The sequence below is a fragment of the Dipodomys spectabilis genome, unplaced genomic scaffold, assembly GCF_019054845.1.
Source record: "Dipodomys spectabilis isolate Male_0828 unplaced genomic scaffold, ASM1905484v1 ptg000019l, whole genome shotgun sequence".
NCBI classification, from domain to species: domain Eukaryota; kingdom Metazoa; phylum Chordata; class Mammalia; order Rodentia; family Heteromyidae; genus Dipodomys; species Dipodomys spectabilis.
Window position 1 is genome coordinate 25,831,657 of NW_024870696.1, and position 23,184 is coordinate 25,854,840.

The 23,184-nt window shown below is 36.1% G+C and overlaps 1 protein-coding gene across 4 annotated transcripts in view; it reads right to left on the reverse strand.

The window, feature by feature from the left end:
* Nme7 (NME/NM23 family member 7) overlaps nucleotides 1-23,184 on the reverse strand; it is a 95,403-nt gene that overhangs the window by 41,805 nt on the left and 30,414 nt on the right. For all 4 annotated transcript variants that reach the window (XM_042674283.1, XM_042674280.1, XM_042674281.1 and 1 more), the window contains 6 exons: nucleotides 20,687-20,737; nucleotides 19,442-19,649; nucleotides 16,636-16,741; nucleotides 9,114-9,178; nucleotides 4,671-4,739; nucleotides 1,535-1,636 (listed from right to left, as the gene is read on the reverse strand). In XM_042674283.1, the coding sequence (XP_042530217.1) occupies nucleotides 1,535-1,636; nucleotides 4,671-4,739; nucleotides 9,114-9,178; nucleotides 16,636-16,741; nucleotides 19,442-19,649; nucleotides 20,687-20,737 (601 nt within the window). The remainder of the gene's footprint in view (nucleotides 1-1,534; nucleotides 1,637-4,670; nucleotides 4,740-9,113; nucleotides 9,179-16,635; nucleotides 16,742-19,441; nucleotides 19,650-20,686; nucleotides 20,738-23,184) is intronic.

Consider the following 23,184-nt stretch of genomic DNA (forward strand, 5'->3'; position numbering starts at 1 on the left):
ATTCACCAAGTATTAATTGGGTGACCAATATGTACCTGGTGGTTTTCCAAACATTAATTATACTGATGTAGATTGTGACCCAGGGTCTTTCTTTAGATGTGGGAATGACAAGGCAGTGAAAACATTAATTTCTAAATTATCTCAGAATAGCATAATATGTAGATTAATTTAAACTGAGATTCCTATTAATTAGCAGTTCTACCTTTTGCTATATCTTGCCTGTAAGTTCTTCAGAGGGAAAAAAACCTTATTTGGTTGATTACTAATAATAAACTTATTATCACCTAGTATAATAGCTAATATGTAGAAAACATTCAATGCCACTTTCTAAAGGTAGGGAGGCAAAAAAGTAGAAAGGAAGAGGAAGGGAGAGAGGCAGAAAAGGGGAAAGAGGAAGAGAGGGAGAAAGAGAAAAAGAGAGAGAATATGCTAACTTGCTTTTCTCATTGTACCAAGCCAGAATCTAGCCGTGAGCTTTGTACATACTACTAGCACACTGTTCCTAAGCTTTCTTGCTTACAGCTGATGCTCTACCACTAGAGCCATGCTTCTAGCCTTGCTTTTTTATCAAAAATTTTATTTTATTGTAAAGGTGATGTACAGAGGGTTACAGTTACATAGGTATGGTAATGAATTCATTTCTTGTTGAACATTGTTACCCCTTCCCTCGTTTTTCTCCCACTTCTCCTACCCCCAACTTCCCTCTCCCGCAAGTTGTAAAGTTCATTTCCAACTGAGTGTCTTGTGAGTTTGATGCTGAGTTAGTTCACACTTTGCTCTCTGTCTCACCATTTTGTTATTCCCCTTCCCTTCCCGAGATCAGATAAACTTATATACGACACAGAGTAAATGTTGCTGTGGGGTTTTTTAATCTAGCCTTGCTTTTGGCTGGTTAATTGGGGGTAGGGTCTAACATACTATTATGTCTGGAGTATCTGTGAATCAAGATCTGCCAGATCTCAGCCTGATTCTAATGCCGTAGGCATGAGCCACCAGTGTCTGACATATATCTCTTTCTCTAATAAAGTTAGATGTCACAAAAGTCAGATCATATTGATTGCTCTTTCAACTGAACTATCAACATTTGGTCAGTATCTGTATCTTGCTCTGTAAGACAATGTGGAATGCAGGGAAATCTAAGAATTTAGACCACTGACAGCAAATAAATTCCACTGCTTGTATTCATTTATATATCAGGTATGATTCCACCATTGTGATGGTCTTCACATTAAAGCTCTTTTTATATCCTCTCTAGGTCAAAGTACAACACTTTAGAGGATTTCTATGAAAAGCTTGAAAAATTTACTTACAAAATTTAACAAAAGTAACGAAAGAAAGAAGGGCCACAATAAATGCTTTTGTCCATTCTACTTGGTAACTAGGGTGATAAAGATGATTTCCTCTTCTAAAGTACCATTTTGAACAGATTTTGTATATTCATTTGGTGTTGTCATTTAAGAACACTAGAATAAACATATCCAAACATGTAGCTAGCGAATAACACAGACTAGACCAGTCATTGAGAGTAACTTACAGGGTCGGCAGGCCCGCAGAACTCTCGAAACGTCTTGGCAGGGTTACTCTGTTGAATCTCCAGAGCCACACAAGGGCCAGAATACATTTCTGTCACCATCTCCTATGACACGTATTATAAAGGAACACAAGAGAATCAGTACAATTAGGTAATATTTTACTCCTCCTTTTTGTTGTGTTACCATCCCACTAATCTCCAAGTGCTAAAGACCTCTGACTTCTTCCCACCTGTATCCCATACACTGAGCAGTTTCCAAATTATGTCCACTTTTCCTGAAAGAATTCTTTTAGATATAGTCCTTCATCTCCATCCCTATCATTTTAATGGAATACTTCACCACCTCATATTTCCATTGTCTGAAATTATCTTTTAGTATATTTCACTTGGTCCTAGAAACTAAACAAAATACACAAAGCAAGTTTTTGGACTGGATGACAGGAGGTATGTACTGTGACTCCTGGGAGAGGGGGGAAATGAGACGAGCAAATGATTGGTCCACTTTATTGCCGGCAAACAATTCCCAGGGAGGAAGGAGAGACACAGGGTATGTGAGAACACACAATAGAGTCCAACACTGCCACTGCACTAAAGATACAGGGATGAAGTAGAGTGAGGACAGTGTAAATAGAATTTTCAGGACAGAGTAACAGAAAGACAGGATGGGAGGTGCCCAGATCCTAAGACTCTGATTTTCAGTCTTCATGACATTGAAGTACACTGACATAGAAGCCTAAAGGGCCCAATTCTTTACAGGAGAGGAAGGAATAAAATGTCCCCTCCACCAAAAAATTAATTTCTCTACTTTTCCTGTTTTCTTCCCATCTTCCCATCTTCTTTCATTTTCTTCTCCTTTCCTTCTCTTTTGTATCTATATCTATCTCTCTATCCCCTCACTCACTTTCAATGTGATAACAGATGACATCAAAAATAGATGGAAAGGCTGTTCAAAATGTATAAAGTGGAAAGAAAAACATGTTGAGCAAAGAACTCCATCAAACGTATGTTTCATTAAAAGTTGATCCACATGAATTTTTGGACTACTTTTTCTATTTCCTTGAAGAATGAGGTTGGGATATTGGCAGGTATAGCACTGAATTTGTAGATAGCTTTTGGAAGTATTGCCATTTTCATGATGTAAATCCTCCCCTATGACCCAGCAATCCCACTTTTAGGCATTTGCCCAAACGATCACAAAGCTATACTAAGCACAACCATGTTTATCGCAGCATTATTCACCATAGCTAAGATATGGAACCAACCCAGATGCCCCTCAGTAGATGAATGGATCAAGAAAATGCAATAGAGAATTCTATGCCTCCAACAGAAAGAATGACACTGTCCCTTTTGTTAGGAAATGGAAAGACCTGGAAAAAATTATATTAAGTGAAGTAAGCCAGACCCAAAGAAACATAGGTCCCATGGTTTCCCTTATCTGTAATAACTAGTATATGTCGAGAACAAGCAGAAGATGTCAAAAGCTATGTATATATGATCATATAACCTGATGCGAAGCAAAATGAACCCCAAGATAAGGACACATGAGGTTTTATCTTTGTTGCTGTTCTTTTTAATGTACTTTTAATCTACTATGTAATTGTTTTTGGTTTCTTTGTATGTTCTTCCCCCATGGTACAACCTCTGTTGTCAGTGTATTTGATTCCAGTGTCCTGCATCTTGTATATACATTTTTCTAATTTGGGGAGGGGAAGGGAAATAAAATGCTGAAATAAGATACAGGTTGACCCGCTGTAACAATGAGATATACAAGACACTATGTTGAAAACGAACTTCACAACTTTGCAGGGCAGGGGGTTGGGGGAGGGGAGAGAGGAAATGGGGAGGTGGGGAAGAAAGAGATGTTAGGAGAAAAATAAAGGAGGGTATAACAATGCCCAATAGGAAACAGACTCATGACCTTGCTCATGTAACTGTAACCCCTCTGTACAGTATTTTTACAATAAAAATATATATTTTAAAAAAGATTAAAAAAGTTGATCCAAAAAAAATTAAGTCATCCTAAGTTTTAATTAAGAAATAAGGTTTTTTGTAGGGTTTTCTTTTGCAATTTTTTCGTGAGAACAGGTTGCAGTAAGATAATACATCCTCGATTATGATAGATAGATAAATAAATAAATAAATAAATGGCAGGAATTCTCCCTGCCTTTTAGCATCTGTCTGGATGACTTTATACAAAATAAACTCATTTGCTCTCAAAGGTGTTGAATGAAAAGGCGCACGGGACTATGGAGGGGTGAGATGTAGTAATGGAAATCTGAAGGCTTAACAAACAACCTGGTAAGGAGAAACTTTTTGAAAAAGAAAGAAAACATGTTTGTTTCCTTTATACTCATTTACTGACCTAAGCGAGTTGTGTATGTGATCATTTGATTCAGTTATGTCCATCCTCACCAGAATATAAGCTCTATGGATGTTTTATCACTGATGGTTACAGTATATCATATATATTCAATGTATCTCTGGTGAATTCATGATAAAAACAAGAAATTGTCATCCAGCAATGTACACCTAAGTTGCTTCTATACCTTGGCTCTTGTGAATAATGTTGAAATAAACACAGCATGCAGGTAAGTTTCCACATTCTGATTTCAATTTGAGTGTGTATATACCTAGAAATATGTATTACACACACACACACACACACACACACACACACACACGCATACCTAGAAATGGAATTGTGGATTATGTATGGAAATTCTAGTTTTTGTTTTTTTAAGAAATTCTCACTCTGCTTTCTAAAACAGCTATAGTAATTTCTACCCCTATCAGCAGAGTGTAGGGTCTGTTTCTCCCAAGCTCGTTATTGTGGGTTCACTGAGCTTTGGCCCTTTCACTCAGCCTCAGGTCAGACACTTGCCACCACATCCAGCTCTTCGCCCATTTTTAAACCCTCTTATTTTTTTTACTTTGCAATTCCTTTTTCTGAGTTTCTTATATATTTTAAATATTAACCTCTTATCAGATATACAATTTGCAAATCATACTTTAAGTGATACTTACCTTACGCTTTAGATTGAATACTTTGAATGATTATAAATTATACTGAAATTCCAAGGATCTGAGACACACAAATTGTTTTCAGTACTATGATTTTTCAATTTACGATAATACTTACATTATAATCAGTTACTACTCCTTTATAAACTTCATAGAATTCTTCAACATTAACCTGATCCATATTGAACTGTACCAAAAAAAGAAAAAGAAAACATAAGCCAACTGGCCAAACAAAGAAAAAGAAGCTACATTTAGCCCTCAACAATTATCATCCCTTGGATATATTCTGCTTATAAGACAGACAGACAGACAGACAGACAGACAGACAGACAGACAGACAGACAGACAAGACAGACAGAGAGATACGGTTTTACTCTCTAGCACAGGCAGAACTAGAATTCATTGTCACCCTTCCTCAGCCCTCCAAGTGCTGGGATTATAGGTCTGTGTCACTATACTCAGCTTGTTCTTTAACTTTTAAAATGTCAATCTCTTTCCCCACATTTTATTAGCATCAGTTAGTTCTGTGAAGGGATTCCTGTTTGACTATCTACATATGCCGACCACAAACCTTAACTCTCCTCTCTTCCCATCCCTCTCTCTCATCCCCTACTTAAACCAAGTTCAACAGCAAACTTTGCATCATTACACTTCACAGAAGAACACATGGTATAAAGAGTTAGCTGACCACTAAGTGCAACAGACAGAGATCACTGAGAGGTTAATGTGTGAGGTTCTATGCATGAATCACCTTATTTAATCTTCACAGTATATATCATGGCAAAGGTGCTGTGACTGGTGCAAATTTACAGTCAGGGCTACCAAGACCCAGAGACCCTACATCTCCCCACACTGGCATTTGGCCTCCAGGAATCTGACTCACTGAACATGCTTTTAGCCACTACCCTACACTGCTCTGAATAAAGCCTCATTCTTGATATGATAAAAAAAAAATCTATGTCATAGAATGCTTGTTGGTTGATTAACGGTACAAGAAGAAAGGTGACTAACCAACGTCTAGTGCTTCAGATTTTGTAGTGGGGATGAAAAACAACTCTATTTTCCTCTTAAGCTTCCAGAAAAATCCCCACTCTGGTGTATAACAAAACACTTAAAGATGTCATCTGGGTATCCTACTAATCTTCAGAAACAATAGTAAATAATAGCAAGCTTACAGAGTGAGTCTAGAACAAATCATTCTTTTCAATTCAGACAGGCTTTAAATTTAGTTAGAAATAAAAATTTCATTAGGTCTAGGAACTCAAAACTTAATTTTAAAAAACAGCCTCTGATTTTCAATTTTATTTTCTTCTACTGTTTATTTTTGCCAACGTTGAATATTACTGAGAAATTCCTGCCTACATAGTTATTAAAGAAGAATGTAGCCTCATAGATAACCCTGCTATTAGAGGGAGGGAATTCTGTTTCAGTTCTACCTTTCAACCATGTAACCTGTATTATTAATGCAGCAAAATAAAAGCAGAAGAGATAATATATTAAATACTTAGTAATTTGTTCAGGAAACTCTGATCATGGCTATTTAATCTGAAGAATAGCCCATTTACTCAGAATGCTCATGTCTTAGATGAGAAAATTGAGAATAAGAATGCTTGAAATTTGCCAGTCACATATCTAGAAAACAGCTGATCTCAGATTTAGAAATAGATTTTTTTTAATTTTGAAACTCAATAGCTACACGTCATTACATTATCATGCTTCTAACAGATTTAATTAATAATAGTAATAATAATAATATCATTACCTACTATGACTAATCACTGTGATAGATTGTAGGCCAGCATTAAGGTCAATATTTAAAACTATAATTCCTATAATTATAATTTTTAAATTAATCTTACATCTTCTGATATTTGGAAAACCTTACCTATATTATAAAGGATTTTTTTAATTTAATTTTATTGTCAAGGTGATGTACAGAGGGGCTACAGTTACATACCTAAGGAAGTGAGCACATTTCTTGTAAAACATTGTTTTCCCCTCCCCCTCAACCCCCACCCCCAAGTTGTACAGTTCATTTCCAGCATATTGTGGGTATTGCTGTTGCATTGGTTCGCCATTTGTCCTTGGCCAAAACAGTAGGGGAAAAACAAAGGAGGAGGTAACAATGCTTGATAGGAAATGTACTCATTACCTTGATCATGTAACTGTAACCCCTCTGTAGAGTACTTTTACAATAAAAAAATGTATTTAAAAATAATAAAGTAACTGCTACTGCACCTAAAGAAACTCCTGGCTGATGGGACCTAAAAGGCCATTTCTCCTAGGTGCCAGTATCCTCATAGGAGATGCAGAGTTCTAATTCTCAGATTCTACTTGGAGTGGAAGGACCAATCACTTATACTATTCCATGCAAGGTTTCAGGGCCAAATTTTACCCTCTGCATTGTGTGCAACTTTTATATAAGGCAAATTAGAATTATGTGAGTTTGGGGTAGGGTTAGAGCTTTGAAAAATGTGTGAGTCAATCATGAATTAACTATGTATTCATTTTACTTGGCCAGAATAGTATTTGACGTACATGACATTATAAACTGCCTTTGTTTTTGGTTCTTTTTATATACAGGTTTAGTTTACAAACCTACATGTAGAATGGCTTATATGGAGTGTCATGCTCCAAAGAATAGACCTATGAGACCAAAAATGATCTAGGCTTTTTTTAATCACAACATGAAACTTTCAAAGTTAGTACCCATTCAATATAGGAAATGGACTCTGGTGTCGTATGACCAATCAAAACATCTGTACTTTGCTTCGGACCTCATTTTAGAACAATAATGTGCCTTTCTGGTTGTCCTGCATCGGTTATATGATAAATTTGCATTCCTGAAACATATACCAAATCATGGTATTTCAGTGACTAGCACATTGCCTGGCGCACAGTATGCGCAGCTGTGTGCGTGAGTGAATGAGGGAGTGCAGAAGCTTGTTACATGGCCCAGGGAAGCCAACTGGCGCGGGATCACAAACTCATCCCAGGCAAACTAATGACGCTAATTTATTTTTACCTCACACTAAGTAATGCCTGATAAAGACACTAATGCTCGACTTATAAAACATTAGCACAGTGCTATGCACATAGTTAGGTGCTTAATGTTGGATGAACAGATTTGCAACACTTGACATAATTCCACCTGACTACTTGTACATTTCCAGTTAGCATAGATACTGTAAAATCCAAATACACCTTCAATTTTGTTTTCCTGAAAGTATGGCATCTAAAATATTTGTATAAGATCCTTGTCACAAATGATCTGAATGTTTGTATTTTCTTTTGGCTTTGATATTGGCTGAAAAATGTGTCTCTTCATCCTATGTATTGTTAATGGAACATGCAACTCTACTAAAAATGACAAGAACTTCTCAATGATCATTTGTCTGAAGCCATTACAGGAACTCTTGGGTGGATTCATGTGGTGTAGCAGTTACTGGACCTCAAGAAGTCAAAAGACTTCGCGTAAGTATCTTCCCGTAAAAAAGAAATGCTAGGCTCCAAGTTCATATGTACATTGTTACAGAGCAAAGTAAACTGAAATTGGCTACTATTTTTTATATATAATAACTCTGCAAAAGCCCATTTTTGAATACTAATATTTGACATGGTTAATTCTTATTAATTTGTTGTAATTGTTTATTGTTAATAATGCAAATAGATAATTTTTAATTATCCACAAGTAACATTTCACTATTAATGGTTTGAAATGGTTGAAAAGCAAACCAATTTGAAATAAAATATAAACATGTGCCATTGTATTATAACACTACATACTTTCTTGACAGTTAAATTAAAAAAAAATGTTTTTGTAGCATGTATTGTATATGTTTATAGTATATGTAGTAAATAAAAATATAGCCAAATATATAATAATAAAATAAAATAAAAATTAACTTGCTGGGGCTCTGTTCTGAAAACTAAATTGTTTATCTGAGTCTCATGATATTTTGGCACTTGAATTATTGTTAAATGCACCAATGAATAAAGGTCAAAGGTATACTGCTATCAAAATGTGAACTGCTGGGTTTTTTTCAGCTAAGGGCATCCTGCGGGTGTATAAGCAGGGAAATTCTGAGCAAGTATATAGGCTTGAGACCCAGTGAAGGAGGTGTCCAGACAGAGAATCTGAAGTATACTAACTCTAAAGGAAGAGTCTAGAGCCCAGTACCACCAGATCAAGGGGAAATAAGTGAACTGATTCCCTTCCATCATTATCAACTAGTTAAAAATGCAGAAGAGAGAAAAACCCCTGACATTCTGTACTTTGAATCTATGTTTCACTTGTAAAAACTTACTTATTAGAACTAAAAGTTTTGGACTGAAGTTTTAAGAAATTTACAAACTTCCCTTGCAAGCTTAAATGAGTATACTAGGTAAATTTTCCTTTTCTCAGTTAAATATAGTTATTGAATTCAGTATGTGAGTCCACTATTTTTGAAACATTGAGTTCATAAGTACACTTGAATACTGAGTTTAAAACATTTTAAAAGAAATTATTTAAAAGAAATTCTAATTAATTATGGCTCGTGGGTCATTGCAAACTATGTACCATCTGCATAGCTGAAACTTCAAAGCCTCCATCACGAATACTCATCAAGATCTTTCCCAACAGTCCTGAAAATGAAAAATAAATGGACATAAGGCAAGATATTTAAACCATTTTAGTTTCCTAGAAATACCACGCTTCAATGTCAAATTATTTTGCTTATACTCTATAAGCAGCACGTTCTTTTTAAAAGAAAGAGTAAATCTGGAATAACGAGAATTACAATTAATCCTTAGACGGCCCTCAGTGAATGCTTCAAGACTATCAGTGACAGCCCTGAAGCTAACAAAAAATCTTTTAAGATACTATTTTTGCCTAAAAGGCCACAGAAGACTAGTGATTTAAAAATATGAAAAATAAGTCATTTTAAAATAACTCTTAAAAATGAAATGTCAAAACAGTGGCCACAGAAGGAAATCAAAGAGCAGTTCTAAGAAGGAGAAAAATGAAATTATAAAAAGGTAGACAGAAACTTCAAGGGAGAATGAAAGCTGAAAGGTGCCTGACAGCATAGCAAGATGGTAGGTCCACATAAGGCAGGAGAAAAGACACAGCCCTGGGAAAGTGTGTGTACGGCTACAGGGCAGCGAGAAGCAAGTCAGAAAAGAAAAGCAAAACAGAAAAAGACAAGAGACTTAATCCAAACTAATGAAGGTCTTAAATGCCAGCATGAGGAATTTGAGCTTTATCTCACAGATGAGTGGTTTTTAAAATGGGGTCTGCCTATTCTAAAACTGCAGGGCTGGCTTAAAGATCCTATTGATTTCTTATAAAAATCTAAGTTCTTTTATTTATCTATTCATTTTTGCAAAGCAGTTAAGACTTGTTTTTTTCCTGCTCTCTCATGGTATTGAGTCATCTGAAAGTTCACTTAGATATTACCACGTATATAGTGCTTTATATACGTTTTTATTTTACTAACTTACTGTAGCTAATTAGTGCTATTTTAGTTGCAGCAGGCTGAGGGATGGAGGAGAAAAAGACAGGTAGATGGATATGTTTCTCAAATATCACAATTGTATCAAGCAAAGGCCAACTGATTTAGCTGTGAAAACAAAGGTTTCCCAGAAGTTTGAAGATTTAAAAACAGCAGCTAACTGAGTCAATGTTATAGAACCTGCACATGCCTAAATCAAATCTGAACCCTAGTCATTTTGAGCTGGTTTTGAACAATATTTCTTGTCATATTAATATTACTAACTTGTATAGTATTCATTGGATACTATATAATGGATCCATAAGTTACTTTAGCTATACTTAGGACTTATTTAAATTGCATTACAAAAAAATAATTTGTTAACATCATGAGTTCATGGCTTGCCTTGAGCTGAAAAGCTCAGGGACAGCGCCAGGCCCAGAGTTCAAGCCTCACAATCGACAAAAAAAAAAGTGGGGGAAATAATTATTTGGATAAAAAAATGTTAGATAGCATGTTTAGAGACAAAGACTGATAAGCATTTGAGGCAATAACATATACAATGGTATACATGAGGCCCTATGTTCAGTGCCTAGTGACACACACACAAAAAAAATCTTTATGGAGATCAGGAAATGTTTCCAAGGGCACACAGAGGAGAAATATCAAAGAAGTGTAAGCTATTCCCAACATTACACATTACAATCATCTTTGCCAAGTGCAGTAAAACTTCATTGAGCTCATTCCCATGGCTCTGTCTAGCTTCTGTTTCTTCTAATCCAGTCAAAGGGTAGATCCTGTATACTACATCATTACAATACATCATTAAACCCTAAGGTGACTGATGTAAACATTATAGTTGCTAGATCCTGGGCTTTGGCTGTCTAGCAACAGGTGTTATTTTATTTCAATCAAGTGTGAAGAGTACATTCTGATATTAAAAGATAAAAGACACAGTGACTTTCCATTGTTTGGTCTTTAATAGACAAACCATTATCATAAAAGCGCATAATTAAGCTAAGAATGAATTTAATCCTTCATCCAACAATCAATCAAGAATTCATGGGGCTGAGAAGGTGGCTCAGTGGTAGAGTGCTTGCCTTGCATGCATGAGGCCCTGGGTTTGATTCCTCAGTACCACATAAGCAAAAAGAAAAAAGCTGGAAGTGGCGCTGTGGCTCAAGTGGTAGAGCGTTAGCCTTGAGCTGAAGAGCTGAGGGACAGCGCCCAGGCCCAGAGTTCAGGACCCATGACCAGACCCCCAAAAAAAAACTACAACAAATCGAATGACTAAAATACGTAAATAACAGTGGAACGTGATAAATTACATAGGAACCTACTCATTAACATACAGAGGCCGAAGGAGGCTATATCGTATATTAAGGCTCAATGACTATGGACAGGTGATCATATTAATAGTCTATGACATGAACTCCAAGAAAAGGAAACAAGAGACATTCTTTTTTTTTTTTTTTTTTGGGTCCGGTCGTGGGGCCTGAACTCTGGGCCTGGGCACTGTCCCTTAGCTCTTCAGCTCAAGGCTAGCGCTCTACCACTTGAGCCACAGCGCCACTTCCGGCTTTTTTTCTTTTTGCTTATGTGGTGCTGAGGAATCGAACCCAGGGCCTCAGGCATGCAAGGCAAGCGCTCTACCACTGAGCCACCTTCCCAGCCCCACAAGAGACATTCTTTAGTTGGCATTGTTGCTGTTTTTGTCTTCTTTTCCTTTTGTCTTGTTTGTTTGTATTTGGGATGGTAAGGGAGGGCACATAAAAAGTAGAACAAGGATGAACAAATACAACGGTGATACTCACTAGACACTATGTGGGTGGGGATGGGAGGGAAAGACCAGGAGAGAGTGAGAAGGGGAGACTTGGTTCAAAAGGAATTGTACTGATTGTATCTGATTCATGTACTGAGACCCTCTGTATATCAACTATACAATAACAATTTTCAAAAAAGAAAGAGGGGGCAGGAGGGCTGGGAGGAGCCATAGCAAGATAAAGAAACCAGTCTGCCACTATGAATATAAGACATACATTAGAAAGTAGTTCTAAAAGTTAAAAAGAAGGAGGAGAAAAATGAGGGAAGGGGTAACAAGTTTGACAAGAAATGTACTTATTACCTTACTTATGTATCTGTAACCCCTCTGTACATCACCTTGACAATAAAAAAAAATTGTACTCAAAAATAAAAGACTTTTCTAACAATGTGCCTGAAGCCATGCCAATACCCACAGACCTTACTGAATCTGCTCCTATCTGTTAATATTTCAATCTTGAATTCAGACTCCCTCAATGAGGTTTTACTATTGTTGACCCAATAATGTCACTATTCTTACTGGAAAATTTTATAGTAAATATACTGATGACTTTTTTTAAAAGTTAGGTATCTTTTAAGGTAAAGACAAAGGTAAGTGTGATACAAAGATATGGTATCCTTTAACATACACAAAAAATGAGGATAAGGTGAAATACTATATATCATTATATAATATATCATAAATATAATAACATAATATACATTTTATGTTATATCATAAAATATTTTCCATGTAAAACTGAATGTTTTCACAACCAAAATATACTACTGACATACAGAATATAATTTTCTAAGGGTTAAGGCATAACACAAGTGGTAAAATACTGGCCCTGAGTTCAAAATCATACTACTGGAAAAGAACATAAAAGCTGAGCATATTTGTAATACCAGCAATAATCCTAGTTCACAAATTTTAGACCTAGGCTTTAGCTGAAGAAACTAGTATAGTACTTTTTCACTTATGTAATAATAAGGATTTTCTTTTTGTCCATGGATATGGATTTTATTAGCATTTTTAACTATTGCTTTATTAGTAGGTTATCAATTTTGTTTAAAAATTGAAAGCTAATGATACTAATGGCAGAGTAGTTGTAGTAGGACAGCAAAGCAATTGTAATAATGGCTATAATGGCTAACACTTATAGAGCACCTAACTAAGTGCTAGGTACTAACCCAGTATCCTTTACATACACATACATTTAATATTCACTCTGAGGACAATATATTATTATCCTCATTTTACAAATATGGAAACAAATAGTCTACAAATAGATAAAAAGGTGAAATAATTTATCCAATATCCCATGGCTAGTAAGTTTCAGAATCAGAATTCAAGTCTAAATAGCTTAATTTAGATTAGAAACAATTCATTTTATAAATGGTCTTAAAGTAGATATATGCAATACTGAGGACATACAAACATACTGAATAATTTTGAAATGAAAAAAAAGCAAGCATGAGAACATGCACATAGTTTCTCCTTCTTTTTTAAAAAGACTCAGTCCAAAATGACAATATAAATTTCAGTCTGTCTATAGAAAGACTGCAAAGGCCTCACAGGTACTCTATTTCCCCACCACTGGTCTCCAAAGCTGACTCTCTTGCTTTTTTCAGTTCTCTTTTGAGGTGAAAAGTGAAACCCACTGAACTACCATGCATTCAGTTCAGGACTGAAAGCCAACTCTGCCTACACAAGCAAGACCAGAAATTCTTGTCCAGAAAGATAAGGATGCAAATCAGTAAATAACTTCATTGTTTGCCCCCAAAGACTTTCTCCAAATCTTTTAATCCCAACAAAAGGCTACTCACTTACCAAACCCAGCCACTCACTTATCCAACAACTGTGTATTTAGGAGACTTAATAAGATCCTGACTCACTGTTTCCACTAACTGGACTGTGGTTCCCAGGACTTTGTACCCTCCTTGATATCAATCAGATCACTCTACTGAAAATCCCACCAGCAACCTCTCTAGGGAAACAACCTGACTCTCCATTTACCTAGGACCTCCTTCTGGTACAGTCTTACTATAGTACACAGTTAACTTAGCTTGGCTAGGTAACTGGCTATTTGTCCATTTTAGGGAAATCAGCTATCAACAGATTCCATTTCAGGTATACTCTCTTATCAAAAACTCCTTCCAAATCTCTTCCTTTAGCACTAGATTAGGCCACAGGCAAAAGTAAATATACTAGGATATGGACTAGAAAAAGACAAACACAAACCAACCAGCAGTTGAGAAGGGGACAAATGAATCAATCATAAATTCAGCATGAGACTTCAAACTTCATTTTATTATTACCACAGTTGAATGAGGATTGGGTTAATTATATGTTTCAAAAATGGTCTTAAAGTATACTGCTATCCAGGTTTAGAAGGAAGATTTTTTTTAAAAAAAAGTAGGATGCTCACATTTATACTGCTATCTTTTACAAATTTTCTTTTGCTCTAAGGAATTTATATATCCTAGTATCTTAAAGGTTCAGTATGGGGCACAGCTTTGTGGTAGATTACTTGTCTAGTATGCACAACTCTAGGTTTGATCGAAGGCTCTGATCTAAAATGGTTTGAATGTGTAAAAATATAAAAATTATATATAACAAAACTTTTTTTGATTGTCTGCTTGTTTTTTATAGGTCGTGGGCCTGAACTCTGGGCCTGGGCACTGTCCCTCAGCTCTTCAGCTCAAAGCTCGCGCTCTACCACTTGAGCCACAGGGCCACTTCCAGCTTTTTCTACCTATGTGGTGCTGAGGAATCGAACCCAGGCATGCAAGGCAAGCACTCTACCACTGAGCCAGCCCCCAAACTGGTTATTTTTACATCACCATACTTTTTTTTTTTTTTGGGTCCGGTTGTGGGGCCTGAACTCTGGGCCTGGGCGCTGTCCCTCAGCTCTTCAGCTCAAGGCTAGCGCTCTACCACTTGAGCCATAGCGCCACTTCCGGCTTTTTTCTTTTTGCTTATATGGTGCTGAGGAATCGAACCCAGGGCCTCATGCATGCAAGGCAAGCACTCTACCACTGAGCCAACTTCCCAGCCCCACCATATTTTTTTTTTTTAACCAGATTCCTAGTTATCATTACCTATATAATTATTAAGATGCATAACTAGTTTTTATTCTAATTCTTCATTATATTTGATTCCTTAAATATAAGTCACATTTTTCTTTACATACATAGTTGATTTTTTAATAGCTCTTAGAGGGGGACTTTATTTGTACAAAATAATGCACACTTATTATAAAACATTTAGGAAATATGAAATATATAGGCAAAAAAATAAAAGGTTTTCCACTATTCCCCAGCCTAGTGCTCCCACCTGAGGAAATCAGTTAATGAACCGCCATACATTTCTAGATTTATCCTAAGAAAGTATACATGCGCACATGTATCTAAATACACAGACTTCAAAAGTAATCTAAGTAAAAATTTTTATTCACAAAGAAAAGTTTACATATATCATAAGTCAAATAGTTGTTACAGAGTGGACACCACAATATAACCATCACCTAATCAAGAAACAGAACATTATCAGTACTATGTTATTTTTTTTTATTTATTTTTGCCCCTCAACAGATAAATGGATTAAGAAAATGTGGCATATATACACAATAGAATTCTACTCATCCATCAGAACGAATGATATTATACCATTTGTATGAATTTGGAAAAAAATAATATTAACTGAAGTCAGCCAGACCCAGAGAAACACAAGTTACATCGTAGTTTCCCTCATTTGTGGGAGCTAGAATGTGCCTATAAACCTAGAAGTAAACTCACTCACTGGGTAGTACCCATGCAGTTATAAATGAATTAACTGGTATATAGGCTCTATGAAGAATGTAAGTGTAAATTCTTTAGAAAGACTAAGTCATAGCCCAACAAAATACGTACCAGGAAATGGGTACTTACAAGGTGTGAGGGAGGGCAAGGAGAGGGGTAGAAGAATGAATGGAGGTGGATGGGGAAGGGATCAAAACACAGGCAAGAATTGCTTCTAATGAAAGTGTTACCAACCATATGAAATTCTTGTTTTTGGTGCTGGTTAGGTAATACATCATAGAAGAAAGAAGATAAAACAACACAAAAAAATCTCAGCTGGACCCAGGTGGCTCATGCCTGTAATCCTAGCTACTCAGGAGGCTGAGATCTGAGGGCAGAGGTTCCAAGTGACCCTGGGCAGGAAAACTGTGAGACTCATCTCCAATTAAACACCAAAAAGCCAGAAGTGGTATTGTAGTTAAGTGGCAGAATGTTAGCCCTGACCAAAAAGGAGGTCAGATACAGTGCCCAGGTCCTGAGTTCAAGCCTGAGGGAGAGGGGAGGAGAGGAGCGGAGTGGAGTGGAACAGGGAGAAGAGGGGAGGACAGGCGAGGGGAGGGGAGGGGACAGGAGAGATAAGAGATTTTCTACAACTTTCTCAGGAAGGGTACAGTCTGGGGTAATAAATATTGTTTAATGTGTATTACAAGTGCTATGCAATTGAATTAATGAATGATAGGAGAGTAAAAGTCAAGGAATCAAGATCTGTTGCCAGGATGAGTGAGCATGACTGAGCCACACAACCCACGGATACCTTCTAGAAATGCAGACACAAAAACACAGACTGAGATTGAGACAGATTCTCTCTTATAATCAGTCGGCTTTATTCTATGCCTTCAAAGAAAAATGAAAAGCACACTAATTTCATCATGCAAAATTCAACAGGAAAACAGACATTAACAAAATAAGTTAAGCTATTAACAAAATAAACTGGGTATGTTGTATTTAAGAGGTCAATTCTCTTACCTTCACTGATAGCATGGGGTTTAACAATACAGCAGGTACAATTGGTAAACTTAGCAGTGTTTGCGGGCCTGCATCCTCCACTTGAAGGAAAAAATAACTCCATTTCCTAAATACAGAGGATAAAAAGATGACTTGAGCATATATGATCTCTTATCTTAAATTTATAGACATTTGGGTATGGGGAAGAATACAATTACAAGAATACAATTCTTGAAATCCCTTGCAATATCACAAGAACTGAACTACCTTCCCTCTTATCCCCCCAGACCCTGTCCCCACCAACCCTCCCTTTCCTGACAGCAGGATAGTCTGATCTAGTATTGATACAGCAATCAGAATAAAACTTGGAAAACCATTAGATCCTGTCATTCCTTGACACAGAAACTTCACAGTTTCCCATCTTGTTTGGAATGAATTTTCAAGTCTTATATTACAAGGTCTTATAAGGTATAGCTTGCTGTCTATACCTCTGACATTTCTACCACTTCTGATTTTGCCCCAGTACTGCTGGTCTTTTCCAACACTCACTGCTCTGAACACAGAAAACATGTTCCCATTTCAAACTCATGAATTGTTCTCTTTCTTTCTGGAATGTTCTTTCTATAGATACATTTATGATTTTTTTCCTCATTTACTTTAGATCTCTGCTCAAACCAGAGATTGAAAAGATGTCCTGAACATCTTGTGCTTAGAAGAACATCTTCCTCCATCCTTAAATTTTTCTCTCCTCTTTCTCTGCTTCATTTCCATTAGAACATTTAGCACCCGGAATGCCCTATGTCTATTTCTCCCATCAGAAGAGGTATATAGACTTCGTTTTATTCATTAACGGCTTCTCAAAAAGTACTTTGGATAAATGAAATTTAGAGACTTACAATTTCTGCATGTGCTGATAAAAGGAAATGTAACCACAGAACACACGAGAAAATGAGACCCAGAGAGCTTTAGTAATAAGGTAATACAAGTTAGCAAGTACAGAGTCACAATTTAAATTCAGGTCATTATAACTCCCAACAACTTGAACTGTTTCTGTATTCTCTCCCTTCCCAAAGCTAATGCCACATTATCCACCTCCACTTTAGCAAACTAGTTAGCCAATTATCTGGCCAATTACCTTTTTTTTCATATTAACTCTAATTAATTTTTGTTCAACTTCTTTTCTTACATAATAATTAAAAATAGAACTATCAATTTTCCAACTACCCAATTATATATGCTGAGCGAATAATTACTAAGAAAAAGAGCCTAGATACTTTAATTAAATATATCTTCTTAGCAAAAGTGAATAATTCTATGTGTTAGCATTGTACCTTTGCTTTTGCTTTTTCTCCATCGTTTGTCCTATCTGTCCTATCTATTAACCCATGCTATTATTTTCAAGAGAATTTGCAAGGTCCTTGTTATGGTAAATAATTCCAATTCCTCACACAATATACACATTCAGAAACCCGCTGTGGTCTTTTGTAATTTGAGGCACTAATGCATTTTGCATAAAATTGCTCTCCTAGCAAGGGTTCCTGCTATCACTCTAAGTTTTTCATGTTTCCTTAAATTTTCCAATGAAAGGAAGTTTACACAAATTTGGTAAGTTTTAAATATATTTTCTTCCACAAATTAAAAACATATATAACTGTGCTGCTTCATACTTTCACCATAACAAGATGCTATGGTAACTTCAACAGAGCATTTAAGAAATCTGTGTTAATATCTTTAATTATAATGATAAAATTATTACAAAATGGTGGCCAATTAAAAATCCATTAAAAACTTTTTACTTGTCTATAATAATTTTTAAATAAATAATATAGAGGAGTCCTGGGCTCCAGTGCTCATTTGGACAAGGAAGATTAAATTCCCTGACTCTCAGTTTCTCCAACAGTGCTTTGCACATAATTTAATTATCAGATGAACTCCAAGCAGATTGGAGGTGTGGCTCAGGAGGTAGAAAGCTAGCCAATGAGTGAAAGCAAGTGGTAGATAGTGAGTTCAAGTCCCAGTATCAGACAGGGGAAAAGAGAATTCCATGTTCAAAGACTAGTGAGGTATCATGGAATTAACAGAGGTAGACTATTCCTATTCAAAGTTGTCAAATGTACCTAGGCATACAGTAAAATAAGAGATGAACATTTTTCCTTGGATTTTAAAATTGAGCACACATGGGATGTCTTGGCCAAAACAGTTTTGGTGTGCCAAGTTCTATAGACTCTCCCAATGAGTAGTCAAAGGGAGATAGGGAATATAGTCTAGTCACAGAGAAATTTGAATATAAAAGGGAAAGCAAGATCAGAGAATAACTAACAGAGACCGAAGGTCTGGGGGAAGCTGTTGGGGCTGCTTAGATGATACATCTCAAATTCTGGTGAAGTCGTTGCTGCTTCTAACCTGCTGCATTTTCCAACCCCAGTATTTCTTCTTGATTCCTACTTAGCTAACAAGGTTTGGTCTGAAGCAAAGAAAGGTTATAAAATGACGCCTTCTTTTTAAAATAGTTACCAAACTCACACTAGTATTCTTACACAAATTCAACAATTCAAACATTTGTGAGTCTTAGTAATCTAAGTTTTTCACAGCAAGGAATAGGAATACAAGTGTTTTAATTGTTAAAAAACAATCTTGACCATGACCTGTCTACCAGATCAGAAATAAGTATCGCTGAACCAAGAGACAAGATGTCAAAAGGTATTCCTAGCACACTAGCTCAGCTATCTGATCTCATCCAAAGTAACCAGTGATAGAAATGCTTTCTTTTGACATGAAGTATTTGAAGAAATGAAAATGGAAGTAAAACATATTTAAAACACCTTACTCTGGCAGCGGAAGCAAAAGAATCGGGGCCATGAGCCGCATTTCTTATGCCGTCTGCTCCATAGAGGGCTCGGATGCTTCCTGGGGCATCTGCACGTGCCACCTCAGAGTTGGCAGGCCCAAGGAGTCTTTTCCATTCAGAGATAGCATCATCTCTTAAAACTTCCATGGCAATCACAGGCCCGCTTGTAATAAACTGGACCAGCTCACTACAAAACAGTAAAAGACTGATTTGCTTCTTTTCCTTTGGAAATGTTGCCTGGACATTTCTCTTGGCAATGTGGTATATTTATATTTGAGTATTTTAACAGAGACATGAGTAGACTTTCAAAATTATTGGACAGAGTAAAGTTTATATGATCAGTATAAGATTTTCAAAAATGTCTTACAGTGATCCAGTCCACTGCAAAAATCACTACAGAAGGAATGCCAAATAGATAATGACTGAAGTAAAAACAATCACTGTGGTTTTGGAAAAGAAATATTTAATTGGCTTAAAATACATAATGAGGATTTCACAGTGTTCTGAAGAACAGGAAGATTTTCCTTTTATTTCCATGTGGTTTATGACTTCAGTCAAGGGAAGATTTTATAATATACATTGTAATAAGAGCATCTTGTAACACTTCCAGTAAGAATTTAATTAGTGCTTTTAATCTATAACTAGGATTCAAGGAATGACAAAGAACTTTCAATCAAACTGATTTAGTGACAGAGAAGGGCAATCAACAAACACTAAAGAAATAGCCATTTATTGGTAGAAAGGCGACTCTAGGTTATTACTATATTAAATTAGGGGCTCTTGATTAAAAATCCAAGACTAATAGTTACCCAGAAAATAAAAAGCAAGAGCTTATGTTATTTTTCACTTCTACATGTGCACTGGCAGTAAGGGCATTTGCTGTGAAATAAGTGATATCATCCCCATATAATGTTAATCAGCGATGGAGTGCCTTTAAAAGAAAGTCCACCCAGACTAAAGAGAGGGCAGGGCCTGTCTGAAAAAAAAGAGCTTGCTTCTGGTTCAAGATTGAAACATGAAGTGATGCACTTTAAGATGTCTTATCTAATAAGATTACAGAGAAAAAGTTCTTTAAAAAGTTTTCTGTGCAGTTGCAAGTCATTATTTTGGCCCTATTGACAGATTATTGTCAGGCAATAAAGTTCTGAATTATAAGGCTATAACTCCGTAGTTTTCTAGGATATCCTGCCTTACCTACCACTGTCCCCCAGAATAAGTACCTACCTATACAAGGGCCTTCCGTGGTGGTCTACATGAAAATCGCTTCCTTCTTTCCTATAAAATAATCATAATGACAATGGTTAAGAATCATGAAAGCAATGAGTATTTTAGACTATATTAATAAAATAAAGATAAAATACAAAAATTTCTGTCTCATTTGTATGTGAATTAACATGATTTTTTTCACCAAATACCTCTTTCTGGTAAATAATTTACAAATATGAGTTAGATCTATATTTTTTCTTCTTCTAGTTTATTTGGAATGTTACACTGAGAGATTATAGGTACATTATTTTTTACAACTTATAAATAATTTTCTACAGCTATTATATAAAAGCAAAGTTTCTCTACATGTCATGCTTATCTATGTACTACTACCTAGAAACATAAGAAACTATGTGACTTTGGTTAAATAGATAGGACTGGAGATTAAAAAAAGAAAAACTGGACCACATGGTGCCCTTATTTCTGGTAAGCACCAGGGCTAAATGTCAAATCAACTGTAAGTATTCACAGCTCCTAGTCTAGCCTAAGTCACTGTCTTTACACTTGAACTGCTCCATTATCTTTTTACCTTCCCCCAACCTCTGGCCTCTTTCCCTTCTAGTTGTCACTGCTGCACACAGAGAGATTTCTCTAAAGCATTGCATACTGTGTGTGAAATGCTTTGACTCCCTCTTGAGTCATATCTATTTTGAGATATAAAATTTAAATGAAGATAAGAAGCAGTATTTATTTTTCCACTTATACTATTTCATCCACTTATACTATTTTTCCACTTATACTATTTCATCCATTTCCTTTCTACCAGCATCTTCAATGCTCTAGAAACAAAACCTAATATTTGGCCAATATTTGTTAAAGCCCAAGTAAGTTGTATCAAAGAATGGAAAGTCATCTTCCAACTCAAAATTTTTTACTTTTTCTGCAGGTTTTTAACATAGGAGTTTTAACATAGGAGTTTAAGCTCTTGGTTTTACTATCATTCTTAGCTTGACTGCACCAAAGGGAAGCTCAATACACTTGAATTTTTAAAAGGTGCTTCATATAAACGAGGCACCTTGATGTTTTTGTCTGGGATTGTTCAGCTTTGTTGGTGGTACTGCATTTGAACTCAGGGCTTTCACTTGCCATGCAGGTGTGCTATGTTTGGGTCATATCCCCAGGCCTTTTTTTAATAATGGTTATTCTGTTTCAATAGGGTCTCACTTTTTGCCAGAGCCCAGACCAGGACCAGGATCTGCCTATTTCATGCTTCTTATCATAGTCAGAATAACAAGTATGTAGTACCATGCCCAGCTTCTTCTCCTGAGATGGGAGTGGTGAGGACTTTCTGTCCAGATTGGCCTACAACAGCAATCCTCCCAACCCCAAACTCCAACTGAGCTAGAGGACAGGCACAAGCCATCACACCCATACTTAGTGATTGGCTGAGATGGGTCTTGTGAACTTTGTTTCCAGTCATATTAATGTATTCTTATTAGTTATTAATAGATTAAAACCTAATATTCTATTTGACATCAAGGAAAGAACATGGAACTAATCAGAATTCAGAGTTATGGTCACTAATTCTATTAATGCTAACAGGAATTCATTTTTCAAATTTATATTTCTACTAAAGAACTATAAAGACAATTTAAAGATAATTCATGTTAAACTAATACTCTGAAAACTGTAAAGAAGATAAACTTTTTAAGCAAATCAGATGCCTTTCCTATATCTGTGTCACTTTTCTTAAAGAATTTAAATTGAAACTGGACAGTGGTGACTCATGCCTGTCATCCTACCTACTCTGGAGGGGCTGAGATCTGAGAACTGAGGTTCAAAGCCAGCCCAGGCAGGAAAGTTTGTGAGACTCTTATCTCCAATTAACCACCAGAAAACTGCAAGTAATGTTGTGGCTTGAAAGAGTGCTAGCCTTGAGCAAAAAGAGCCCAGGAACAGTGACCAAGCCCCCAATATATCTGACAAAAAAAAAATGTTTTAAAGAGAGTTCACAGCATGTTAAGGATATTTAAACATCAATTATTTTTAAATAAGTTTTTTATTGTGAAAATACTGTACAGAGGGGCTACAATCACATGAGCAAGATAATGAGATAATTTATTCCCAAGCATTGTTGTCTCCTCCTTTGTTTTTTCCCTATCATCCCTTCCCTCCCCTCCACAACTACATCCCCCACCCCCACCTAAATTGTAAAGTTCAGTTTTAGACAGAGCGTCTTGTGCCTCTCATTGTTGCAATAGGTCAATCTGTATCCCTATTTAAACAATTTTTTTTCCCTTCTGCTCCCTAAATTATACCAACATCAAATGCAGTGAAAACAAGGGTTATACTGTGGGGGAGGGACATACAAACGTGGTACCTTAAAAATACATTAGAAACAATAGGAAGAAAGAAAAAACCACTTTTAAAAATAATACTTTAACTAAGAGGGTCTTACCATATAGGCCCAGCTGCTCTCAAACTCACTATACTCCTGTCTACTTTGCTATTCACTA